The sequence below is a fragment of the Phyllobates terribilis genome, unplaced genomic scaffold (assembly GCF_046119375.1).
Source record: "Phyllobates terribilis strain yellow unplaced genomic scaffold, ASM4611937v1 Scaffold_7__3_contigs__length_470593459, whole genome shotgun sequence".
Classification (NCBI taxonomy): domain Eukaryota; kingdom Metazoa; phylum Chordata; class Amphibia; order Anura; family Dendrobatidae; genus Phyllobates; species Phyllobates terribilis.
This window is the reverse complement of record NW_027362767.1, coordinates 23302678-23317013: the sequence shown is the minus strand read 5'-3', so window position 1 is coordinate 23317013 and position 14336 is coordinate 23302678. Positions and strand designations below refer to the sequence as shown.

Below are 14336 nucleotides of genomic sequence, written 5' to 3'. Positions count from 1 at the left end.
TTATATTCTTGTACATAGGAGCAGTATTATAGTAGTTATATTCCTGTACATAGGGAGCAGTATTATAGTAGTTATATTCTTGTACATAGGAGCAGTATTATATTAGTTATATTCTTGTACATAGGAGCAGTATTATAGTAGTTATATTCTTGTAATAGGGAGCAGTATTATAGTAGTTATATTCTTGTACATATGAGCAGTATTATAGTAGTTATATTCTTGCACATAGGAGCAGTATTATAGTAGTTATATTCTTGTACATAGGGGCAGTATTATAGTAGTTATATTCTTGTACATAGGGTGCAGTATTATAGTAGCTATATTCTTGTATATAGGGGGCAGTATTATAGTAGTTATATTCTTCTATATAGGAGCAGTATTATAGTAGTTATATTCTTGGACATAGGGGGCAGTATTATAGTAGCTATATTCTTGTATATAGGGGGCAGTATTATAGTAGTTATATTCTTGTATATAGGGGGCAGTATTATAGTAGTTATATTCTTGTACATAGGAGCAGTATTATAGTAGTTCTATTCTTGTACATAGGGGCAGTATTATAGTAGCTATATTCTTGTACATAGGGTGCAGTATTATAGTAGCTATATTCTTGTATATAGGGGGCAGTATTATAGTACTTATATTCTTGTATATAGGAGCAGTATTATAGTAGTTATATTCTTGTACATAGGGGGCAGTATTATAGTAGTTATATTCTTGTACATAGGGGCAGTATTATAGTACTTATATTCTTGTATATAGGAGCAGTATTATAGTAGTTATATTCTTGTACATAGGAGCAGTATTATAGTAGTTATATTCTTGTACATAGGGGCAGTATTATAGTAGTTATATTCTTGTACATAGGAGCAGTATTATAGTAGTTATATTCTTGTACATAGGAGCAGTATTATAGTAGTTATATTCTTGTACATAGGGGGCAGTATTATAGTAGTTATATTCTTGTACATAGGAGCAGTATTATAGTAGTTATATTCTTGTACATAGGAGCAGTATTATAGCAGCTATATTCTTGTATATAGGGGGTAGTATTATAGTAGTTATATTCTTGTATACAGCAGCAGTATTATAGTAGCTATATTCTTGTACATAGGGGGCAGTATTATAGTAGTTATATTCTTGTACATAGGAGCAGTATTATAGTAGTTATATTCTTGTACATAGGAGCAGTATTATAGTAGTTATATTCTTGTACATAGGAGCAGTATTATAGTAGATATATTCTTGTACATAGGGGGCAGTATTATAGTAGTTATATTCTTGTACATAGGAGCAGTATTATAGTAGTTATATTCTTGCACATAGGGGAAAGTATTATAGTAGTTATATTCTTCTACATAGGAGCAGTATTATAGTAGTTATATTCTTGTACATAGGGGGCAGTATTATAGTAGTTATATTCTTGTACATAGGAGCAGTATTATAGTAGTTATATTCTTGTACATAGGGGGCAGTATTATAGTAGTTATATTCTTCTACATAGGAGCAGTATTATAGTAGTTATATTCTTGTACATAGTGGCAGTATTATAGTAGTTATATTCTTGTACATAGGGGCAGTATTATAGTAGTTATATTCTCGTACATAGGAGCAGTATTATAGTAGTTATATCCTTGTACATAGGAGCAGTATTATAGTAGTTATATTCTTGTACATAGGGAGCAGTATTATAGTACTTATATTCTTGTACATAGGAGCATTATTATAGGAGTTATATTCTCGTATATAGGGTCAGTATTATAGTAGTTATATTCCTGTACATAGGAGCAGTATTATAGGAGTTATATTCTCGTATATAGGGGCAGTATTATAGGAGTTATATTCTCGTATATAGGGGCAGTATTATAGGAGTTATATTCTTGTACATAGGGGCAGTATTATAGTAGTTATATTCTTGTACATAGGAGCAGTATTATAGTAGTTATATTCTTGAACATAGGAGCAGTATTATAGTAGTTATATTCTTGTACATAGGATCAGTATTATAGTAGATATATTCTTGTACATAAGGGGAAGTATTATAGTAGTTATATTCTTGTACATAGGAGCAGTATTATAGTAGTTATATTCTTGGACATAGGGGCAGTATTATAGTAGTTATATTCTTGTACATAGGGGCAGTATTATAGTAGTTATATTCTTCTACATAGGAGCAGTATTATAGTAGTTATATTCTTGTACATAGGGGGCAGTATTATAGTAGTTATATTCTTCTACATAGGAGCAGTATTATAGTAGTTATATTCTTGTACATAGTGGCAGTATTATAGTAGTTATATTCTTGTACATAGGGGCAGTATTATAGTAGTTATATTCTCGTACATAGGAGCAGTATTATAGTAGTTATATTCTTGTACATAGGAGCAGTATTATAGTAGTTATATTCTTGTACATAGGAGCAGTATTATAGTAGTTATATTCTTGTACATAGGGAGCAGTATTATAGTACTTATATTCTTGTACATAGGAGCATTATTATAGGAGTTATATTCTTGTACATAGGGAGCAGTATTATAGTACTTATATTCTTGTACATAGGAGCATTATTATAGGAGTTATATTCTCGTATATAGGGTCAGTATTATAGTAGTTATATTCCTGTACATAGGAGCAGTATTATAGGAGTTATATTCTCGTATATAGGGGCAGTATCATAGGAGTTATATTCTTGTACATAGGGGCAGTATTATAGTAGTTATATTCTTGTACATAGGAGCAGTATTATAGTAGTTATATTCTTGAACATAGGAGCAGTATTATAGTAGTTATATTCTTGTACATAGGATCAGTATTATAGTAGATATATTCTTGTACATGGGGGGCAGTATTATAGTAGTTATACTCTTGTACATAGGAGCAGTATTATAGTAGTTATATTCTTGGACATAGGGGCAGTATTATAGTAGTTATATTCTTGTACATAGGGGGCAGTATTATAGTAGTTATATTCTTGTACATAGGGGGCAGTATTATAGTAGTTATATTCTTGCACATAAGGGAAAGTATTATAGTAGTTATATTCTTCTACATAGGAGCAGTATTATAGTAGTTATATTCTTGTACATAGGGGGCAGTATTATAGTAGTTATATTCTTCTACATAGGAGCAGTATTATAGTAGTTATATTCTTGTACATAGGGAGCAGTATTATAGTACATATATTCTTGTACATAGGAGCATTATTATAGGAGTTATATTCTCGTATATAGGGGCAGTATTATAGTAGTTATATTCCTGTACATAGGAGCAGTATTATAGGAGTTATATTCTCGTATATAGGGGCAGTATGATAGTAGTTATATTGTCGTACATAGGAGCAGTATGATAGGAGTTATATTCTCGTATATAGGGGCAGTATTATAGTAGTTATATTCTTGTACATAGGGGCAGTATTATAGTAGTTATATTCTTGTACATAGGAGCAGTATGATAGGAGTTATATTCTCGTATATAGGGGCAGTATTATAGTAGTTATATTCTTGCACATAGGAGCAGTATTATAGTAGTTATATTCTTGTACATAGGGGAAAGTATTATAGTAGTTATATTCTTGTACATAGGGAAAGTATTATAGTAGTTATATTCTTGTACACGGGGCAGTATTATAGTAGTTATATTCTTGTACATAGGGGCAGTATTATAGTAGTTATATTCTTGTACATAGGAGCAGTATTATAGTAGTTATATTCTTGTACGTAGGAGCAGTATTATAGTAGTTATTTTCTTGTATGTAGGAGCAGTATTGTAGTAGTTATATTCTTGTACATAGGAGCAGTATTATAGTAGTTATATTCCTGTACATAGGAGCAGTATTATAGTAGTTATTTTCTTGTATGTAGGAGCAGTATTATAGTAGTTATATTCTTGTACGTAGGAGCAGTATTATAGTAGTTATATTCCTGTACATAGGGAGCAGTATTATAGTAGTTATATTCTTGTACATAGGAGCAGTATTATAGTAGTTATATTCTTGCACATAGGGGCAGTATTATAGTAGTTATATTCTTGTACATAGGGGCAGTATTATAGTAGTTATATTCTTGTACATAGGGGCAGTATTATAGTAGTTATATTCTTGTACATAGGGGCAGTATTATAGTAGTTATATTCTTGTACATAGGAGCCAGTATTATAGTAGTTATATTCTTGTACATAGGGGCAGTATTATAGTAGCTATATTCTTGTACATAGGGAGCAGTATTATAGTAGTTATATTCTTGTACATAGGGAGCAGTATTATAGTAGTTATATTCTTGTACATAGGGGGCAGTATTATAGTAGTTATATTCTTGTACATAGGAGCAGTATTATAGTAGTTATATTCTTGTACATAGGAGCAGTATTATAGTAGTTATATTCTTGTACATAGGAGCAGTATTATAGTAGTTATATTCCTGTACATAGGGAGCAGTATTATAGTAGTTATATTCTTGTACATAGGAGCAGTATTATATTAGTTATATTCTTGTACATAGGAGCAGTATTATAGTAGTTATATTCTTGTAATAGGGAGCAGTATTATAGTAGTTATATTCTTGTACATATGAGCAGTATTATAGTAGTTATATTCTTGCACATAGGAGCAGTATTATAGTAGTTATATTCTTGTACATAGGGGCAGTATTATAGTAGTTATATTCTTGTACATAGGGTGCAGTATTATAGTAGCTATATTCTTGTATATAGGGGGCAGTATTATAGTAGTTATATTCTTCTATATAGGAGCAGTATTATAGTAGTTATATTCTTGGACATAGGGGGCAGTATTATAGTAGCTATATTCTTGTATATAGGGGGCAGTATTATAGTAGTTATATTCTTGTATATAGGGGGCAGTATTATAGTAGTTATATTCTTGTACATAGGAGCAGTATTATAGTAGTTCTATTCTTGTACATAGGGGCAGTATTATAGTAGCTATATTCTTGTACATAGGGTGCAGTATTATAGTAGCTATATTCTTGTATATAGGGGGCAGTATTATAGTACTTATATTCTTGTATATAGGAGCAGTATTATAGTAGTTATATTCTTGTACATAGGGGGCAGTATTATAGTAGTTATATTCTTGTACATAGGGGCAGTATTATAGTACTTATATTCTTGTATATAGGAGCAGTATTATAGTAGTTATATTCTTGTACATAGGAGCAGTATTATAGTAGTTATATTCTTGTACATAGGGGCAGTATTATAGTAGTTATATTCTTGTACATAGGAGCAGTATTATAGTAGTTATATTCTTGTACATAGGAGCAGTATTATAGTAGTTATATTCTTGTACATAGGGGGCAGTATTATAGTAGTTATATTCTTGTACATAGGAGCAGTATTATAGTAGTTATATTCTTGTACATAGGAGCAGTATTATAGCAGCTATATTCTTGTATATAGGGGGTAGTATTATAGTAGTTATATTCTTGTATACAGCAGCAGTATTATAGTAGCTATATTCTTGTACATAGGGGGCTGTATTATAGTAGTTATATTCTTGTACATAGGAGCAGTATTATAGTAGTTATATTCTTGTACATAGGAGCAGTATTATAGTAGTTATATTCTTGTACATAGGAGCAGTATTATAGTAGATATATTCTTGTACATAGGGGGCAGTATTATAGTAGTTATATTCTTGTACATAGGAGCAGTATTATAGTAGTTATATTCTTGCACATAGGGGAAAGTATTATAGTAGTTATATTCTTCTACATAGGAGCAGTATTATAGTAGATATATTCTTGTACATAGGAGCATTATTATAGTAGTTATATTCTTCTACATAGGAGCAGTATTATAGTAGTTATATTCTTGTACATAGGGAGCAGTATTATAGTACATATATTCTTGTACATAGGAGCATTATTATAGGAGTTATATTCTCGTATATAGGGGCAGTATTATAGTAGTTATATTCCTGTACATAGGAGCAGTATTATAGGAGTTATATTCTCGTATATAGGGGCAGTATGATAGTAGTTATATTGTCGTACATAGGAGCAGTATGATAGGAGTTATATTCTCGTATATAGGGGCAGTATTATAGTAGTTATATTCTTGTACATAGGGGCAGTATTATAGTAGTTATATTCTTGTACATAGGAGCAGTATGATAGGAGTTATATTCTCGTATATAGGGGCAGTATTATAGTAGTTATATTCTTGCACATAGGAGCAGTATTATAGTAGTTATATTCTTGTACATAGGGGAAAGTATTATAGTAGTTATATTCTTGTACATAGGGAAAGTATTATAGTAGTTATATTCTTGTACACGGGGCAGTATTATAGTAGTTATATTCTTGTACATAGGGGCAGTATTATAGTAGTTATATTCTTGTACATAGGAGCAGTATTATAGTAGTTATATTCTTGTACGTAGGAGCAGTATTATAGTAGTTATTTTCTTGTATGTAGGAGCAGTATTGTAGTAGTTATATTCTTGTACATAGGAGCAGTATTATAGTAGTTATATTCCTGTACATAGGAGCAGTATTATAGTAGTTATTTTCTTGTATGTAGGAGCAGTATTATAGTAGTTATATTCTTGTACGTAGGAGCAGTATTATAGTAGTTATATTCCTGTACATAGGGAGCAGTATTATAGTAGTTATATTCTTGTACATAGGAGCAGTATTATAGTAGTTATATTCTTGCACATAGGGGCAGTATTATAGTAGTTATATTCTTGTACATAGGGGCAGTATTATAGTAGTTATATTCTTGTACATAGGGGCAGTATTATAGTAGTTATATTCTTGTACATAGGGGCAGTATTATAGTAGTTATATTCTTGTACATAGGAGCCAGTATTATAGTAGTTATATTCTTGTACATAGGGGCAGTATTATAGTAGCTATATTCTTGTACATAGGGAGCAGTATTATAGTAGTTATATTCTTGTACATAGGGGGCAGTATTATAGTAGTTATATTCTTGTACATAGGGGCAGTATTATAGTAGTTATATTCTTGTACATAGGGGCCAGTATTATAGTAGTTATATTCTTGTACATAGGGGCAGTATTATAGTAGCTATATTCTTGTACATAGGGAGCAGTATTATAGTAGTTATATTCTTGTACATAGGGGGCAGTATTATAGTAGTTATATTCTTGTACATAGGAGCAGTATTATAGTAGTTATATTCTTGTACATAGGAGCAGTATTATAGTAGTTATATTCTTGTACATAGGAGCAGTATTATAGTAGTTATATTCCTGTACATAGGGAGCAGTATTATAGTAGTTATATTCTTGTACATAGGAGCAGTATTATATTAGTTATATTCTTGTACATAGGAGCAGTATTATAGTAGTTATATTCTTGTAATAGGGAGCAGTATTATAGTAGTTATATTCTTGTACATATGAGCAGTATTATAGTAGTTATATTCTTGCACATAGGAGCAGTATTATAGTAGTTATATTCTTGTACATAGGGGCAGTATTATAGTAGTTATATTCTTGTACATAGGGTGCAGTATTATAGTAGCTATATTCTTGTATATAGGGGGCAGTATTATAGTAGTTATATTCTTCTATATAGGAGCAGTATTATAGTAGTTATATTCTTGGACATAGGGGGCAGTATTATAGTAGCTATATTCTTGTATATAGGGGGCAGTATTATAGTAGTTATATTCTTGTATATAGGGGGCAGTATTATAGTAGTTATATTCTTGTACATAGGAGCAGTATTATAGTAGTTCTATTCTTGTACATAGGGGCAGTATTATAGTAGCTATATTCTTGTACATAGGGTGCAGTATTATAGTAGCTATATTCTTGTATATAGGGGGCAGTATTATAGTACTTATATTCTTGTATATAGGAGCAGTATTATAGTAGTTATATTCTTGTACATAGGGGGCAGTATTATAGTAGTTATATTCTTGTACATAGGGGCAGTATTATAGTACTTATATTCTTGTATATAGGAGCAGTATTATAGTAGTTATATTCTTGTACATAGGAGCAGTATTATAGTAGTTATATTCTTGTACATAGGGGCAGTATTATAGTAGTTATATTCTTGTACATAGGAGCAGTATTATAGTAGTTATATTCTTGTACATAGGAGCAGTATTATAGTAGTTATATTCTTGTACATAGGGGGCAGTATTATAGTAGTTATATTCTTGTACATAGGAGCAGTATTATAGTAGTTATATTCTTGTACATAGGAGCAGTATTATAGCAGCTATATTCTTGTATATAGGGGGTAGTATTATAGTAGTTATATTCTTGTATACAGCAGCAGTATTATAGTAGCTATATTCTTGTACATAGGGGGCTGTATTATAGTAGTTATATTCTTGTACATAGGAGCAGTATTATAGTAGTTATATTCTTGTACATAGGAGCAGTATTATAGTAGTTATATTCTTGTACATAGGAGCAGTATTATAGTAGATATATTCTTGTACATAGGGGGCAGTATTATAGTAGTTATATTCTTGTACATAGGAGCAGTATTATAGTAGTTATATTCTTGCACATAGGGGAAAGTATTATAGTAGTTATATTCTTCTACATAGGAGCAGTATTATAGTAGTTATATTCTTGTACATAGGGGGCAGTATTATAGTAGTTATATTCTTGTACATAGGAGCAGTATTATAGTAGTTATATTCTTGTACATAGGGGGCAGTATTATAGTAGTTATATTCTTCTACATAGGAGCAGTATTATAGTAGTTATATTCTTGTACATAGTGGCAGTATTATAGTAGTTATATTCTTGTACATAGGGGCAGTATTATAGTAGTTATATTCTCGTACATAGGAGCAGTATTATAGTAGTTATATCCTTGTACATAGGAGCAGTATTATAGTAGTTATATTCTTGTACATAGGGAGCAGTATTATAGTACTTATATTCTTGTACATAGGAGCATTATTATAGGAGTTATATTCTCGTATATAGGGTCAGTATTATAGTAGTTATATTCCTGTACATAGGAGCAGTATTATAGGAGTTATATTCTCGTATATAGGGGCAGTATTATAGGAGTTATATTCTCGTATATAGGGGCAGTATTATAGGAGTTATATTCTTGTACATAGGGGCAGTATTATAGTAGTTATATTCTTGTACATAGGAGCAGTATTATAGTAGTTATATTCTTGAACATAGGAGCAGTATTATAGTAGTTATATTCTTGTACATAGGATCAGTATTATAGTAGATATATTCTTGTACATAAGGGGAAGTATTATAGTAGTTATATTCTTGTACATAGGAGCAGTATTATAGTAGTTATATTCTTGGACATAGGGGCAGTATTATAGTAGTTATATTCTTGTACATAGGGGCAGTATTATAGTAGTTATATTCTTCTACATAGGAGCAGTATTATAGTAGTTATATTCTTGTACATAGGGGGCAGTATTATAGTAGTTATATTCTTCTACATAGGAGCAGTATTATAGTAGTTATATTCTTGTACATAGTGGCAGTATTATAGTAGTTATATTCTTGTACATAGGGGCAGTATTATAGTAGTTATATTCTCGTACATAGGAGCAGTATTATAGTAGTTATATTCTTGTACATAGGAGCAGTATTATAGTAGTTATATTCTTGTACATAGGAGCAGTATTATAGTAGTTATATTCTTGTACATAGGAGCAGTATTATAGTAGTTATATTCTTGTACATAGGGAGCAGTATTATAGTACTTATATTCTTGTACATAGGAGCATTATTATAGGAGTTATATTCTCGTATATAGGGGCAGTATTATAGTAGTTATATTCCTGTACATAGGAGCAGTATTATAGGAGTTATATTCTCGTATATAGGGGCAGTATGATAGTAGTTATATTCTCGTACATAGGAGCAGTATGATAGGAGTTATATTCTCGTATATACGAGCAGTATTATAGTAGTTATATTCTTGTACATAGGGGCAGTATTATAGTAGTTATATTCTTGTACATAGGAGCAGTATGATAGGAGTTATATTCTCGTATATAGGGGCAGTATTATAGTAGTTATATTCTTGCACATAAGAGCAGTATTATAGTAGTTATATTCTTGTACATAGGGGAAAGTATTATAGTAGTTATATTCTTGTACACGGGGCAGTATTATAGTAGTTATATTCTTGTACATAGGGGCAGCATTATAGTAGTTATATTCTTGTACATAGGGGGCAGTATTATAGTAGTTATATTCTTGTACATAGGGGCAGTATTATAGTAGTTATATTCTTGTACATAGGAGCAGTATTATAGTAGTTATATTCTTGTACGTAGGAGCAGTATTATAGTAGTTATTTTCTTGTATGTAGGAGCAGTATTGTAGTAGTTATATTCTTGTACATAGGAGCAGTATTATAGTAGTTATATTCCTGTACATAGGGAGCAGTATTATAGTAGTTATATTCTTGTACATAGGAGCAGTATTATATTAGTTATATTCTTGTACATTGGAGCAGTATTATAGTAGTAATATTCTTGCACATAGGGGCAGTATTATAATAGTTATATTCTTGTACATAGGGGCAGTATTATAGTAGTTATATTCTTGTACATAGGGGCAGTATTATAGTAGCCATATTCTTGTACATAGGGAGCAGTATTATAGTAGCTATATTCTTGTATATAGGGGACAGTATTATAGTAGTTATATTCTTGTATATAGGAGCAGTATTATAGTAGTTATATTCTTGTACATAGGGGGCAGTATTATAGTAGTTATATTCTTGTACATAGGAGGCAGTATTATAGTAGTTATATTTTTGTACATAGGAGCAGTATTATAGTAGTTATATTCTTGTACATAGGAGCAGTATTATATTAGTTATATTCTTGTACATAGGAGCAGTATTATAGTAGTTATATTCTTGTACATAGGGGCAGTATTATAATAGTTATATTCTTGTACATAGGGGCAGTATTATAGTAGTTATATTCTTGTACATAGGAGCAGTATTATAGTAGCTATATTCTTGTACATAGGGAGCAGTATTATAGTAGCTATATTCTTGTATATAGGGGGCAGTATTATAGTAGTTATATTCTTGTATATAGGAGCAGTATTATAGTAGTTATATTCTTGTACATAGGGGGCAGTATTATAGTAGTTATATTCTTGTACATAGGAGCAGTATTATAGTAGTTATATTCTTGTACATAGGGGGCAGTATTATAGTAGTTATATTCTTGTACATAGGAGCAGTATTATAGTAGTTATATTCTTGTACATAGGAGCAGTATTATAGTAGTTATATTCTTGTACATAGGAGCAGTATTATAGTAGTTATATTCTTGTACATAGGAGCAGTATGATAGTAGTTATATTCCTGTACATAGGGAGCAGTATTATAGTAGTTATATTCTTGTACATAGGAGCAGTATTATAGTAGTTATATTCTTGTACATAGGGGGCAGTATTATAGTAGTTATATTGTTGTACATAGGGGGCAGTATTATAGTAGTTATATTCTTGTACATAGGAGCAGTATTATAGTAGTTATATTCTTGTACATAGGGGGCAGTATTATAGTAGTTATATTCTTGTACATAGGAGCAGTATTATAGTAGTTATATTCTTGTGCATAGGAGCAGTATTATAGTAGTTATATTCTTGTACATAGGGGGCAGTATTATAGTAGTTATTTTCTTGTACATAGGGGGCAGTATTATAGTAGTTATATTCTTGTACATAGGGGGCAGTATTATAGTAGTTATATTCTTGTACATAGGGGCAGTATTATAGTAGTTATATTCTTGTACATAGGGGGCAGTATTATAGTAGTTATTTTCTTGTACATAGGGAGCAGTATTATAGTAGTTATATTCTTGTACATAGGGGGCAGTATTATAGTAGTTATATTCTTGTACATAGGGGCAGTATTATAGTAGTTATATTCTTGTACATAGGGGCAGTATTATAGTAGTTATATTCTTGTACATAGGGGCAGTATTATAGTAGTTATTTTCTTGTACATAGGGAGCAGTATTATAGTAGTTATATTCTTGTACATAGGGGGCAGTATTATAGTAGTTATATTCTTGTACATAGGGGCAGTATTATAGTAGTTATATTCTTGTACATAGGGGCAGTATTATAGTAGTTATATTCTTGTACATAGGGGCAGTATTATAGTAGTTATTTTCTTGTACATAGGGAGCAGTATTATAGTAGTTATATTCTTGTACATAGGGAGCAGTATTATAGTAGTTATATTCTTGTACATAGGGGGCAGGATTATAGTAGTTATATTCTTGTACATAGGGGCAGTATTATAGTAGTTATATTCTTGTACATAGGGGCAGTATTATAGTAGTTATATTCTTGTACATAGGGGCAGTATTATAGTAGTTATTTTCTTGTACATAGGGAGCAGTATTATAGTAGTTATATTGTTGTACATAGGGGGCAGTATTATAGTAGTTATATTCTTGTACATAGGAGCAGTATTATAGTAGTTATATTCTTGTACATAGGGGGCAGTATTATAGTAGTTATATTCTTGTACATAGGAGCAGTATTATAGTAGTTATATTCTTGTGCATAGGAGCAGTATTATAGTAGTTATATTCTTGTACATAGGGGGCAGTATTATAGTAGTTATTTTCTTGTACATAGGGGGCAGTATTATAGTAGTTATATTCTTGTACATAGGGGGCAGTATTATAGTAGTTATATTCTTGTACATAGGGGCAGTATTATAGTAGTTATATTCTTGTACATAGGGGGCAGTATTATAGTAGTTATTTTCTTGTACATAGGGAGCAGTATTATAGTAGTTATATTCTTGTACATAGGGGGCAGTATTATAGTAGTTATATTCTTGTACATAGGGGCAGTATTATAGTAGTTATATTCTTGTACATAGGGGCAGTATTATAGTAGTTATATTCTTGTACATAGGGGCAGTATTATAGTAGTTATTTTCTTGTACATAGGGAGCAGTATTATAGTAGTTATATTCTTGTACATAGGGGGCAGTATTATAGTAGTTATATTCTTGTACATAGGGGCAGTATTATAGTAGTTATTTTCTTGTACATAGGGAGCAGTATTATAGTAGTTATATTCTTGTACATAGGGGGCAGTATTATAGTAGTTATATTCTTGTACATAGGGGCAGTATTATAGTAGTTATATTCTTGTACATAGGGGCAGTATTACAGAAGACCCGAGTAGACATTTCTCACCTATATCTCTGTGCTCCAGATTCTGTAGGATGATTTGCAGGAAGGACAGACAATATGAATGGACTGGGACAGTCTCCTCTTGTAGGATTGTCAGGAATGAATACGCGGCCGTCAGCTGCATTTCTACTCCTGCAACATGGAGAACCTCCTGTCAGCAAGGGGACATAGGAGGAGCGTTAGACAATGTGAGCCGCTTGTGTTACATTTCAGCATATTATTGCTCTGCGGTCCTTCCTAGCTATTGTCCCTCCATCCTCCCAGTTCATGGTGATGGTCCCTCTTTTGTGATGCATTAACCAGTTGTTGCAAATATCTGACAGTGCAGTCACAGAGTTAGGGTCACCAGAGAGACCCCACAGTTACTCGTCCCCTCATTCCTGGACACGTCCGAAAGGAAAAACTTCTCACAACTTTCTGTCTCTTATAATAAATGATGGCTCTATCTCCTCTTGTCGCTTTATGCGTCTGTAAAATAATTTGTCTGTTACTATGGCGATCGCAGCAATACTCCATTACAAATCCTCATCGAGAAGATTCTAAGAAGAGAAGATCAGCGACGACGAGGAGGAGAGACGGCGACACCTCACCACACACTGTATATACTATATACACACTGTATACACCACCACCCTCACCACACACTGTATATACTATATACACACTGTATACACCACCACCCTCACCACACTGTATATACTATATACACACTGTATACACCACCACCCTCATCACACACTGTATATACTATATACACACTGTATACACCACCACCCTCACCACACACTGTATTTACTATATACACACTGTATACACCACCACCCTCATCACACACTGTATATACTATATACACACTGTATACACCACCACCCTCACCACACACTGTATATAATATATACACACTGTATACACCACCACCCTCATCACACACTGTATATACTATATACACACTGTATACACCACCGCCCTCATCACACACTGTATATACTATATACACACCGTATACACCACCACCCTCACCACACACTGTATATACTATACACACACTGTATACACCAACACCCTCACCACACACTGTATATACTATATACACACTGTATACACCACCACCCTCATCACACACTGTATATACTATATACACACTGTATACA

At 31.9% G+C, this 14336-nt stretch overlaps 1 protein-coding gene across 1 annotated transcript in view; it reads right to left on the bottom strand.

Annotated features, from left to right (window-relative positions):
* PPP4R4 (protein phosphatase 4 regulatory subunit 4) overlaps positions 1-14336 on the bottom strand; it is a 290124-nt gene that overhangs the window by 68162 nt on the left and 207626 nt on the right. Inside the window, exon 4 of the mRNA XM_073638312.1 lies at positions 13189-13336. Within this exon, the coding sequence (XP_073494413.1) occupies positions 13189-13336 (148 nt within the window). The remainder of the gene's footprint in view (positions 1-13188; positions 13337-14336) is intronic.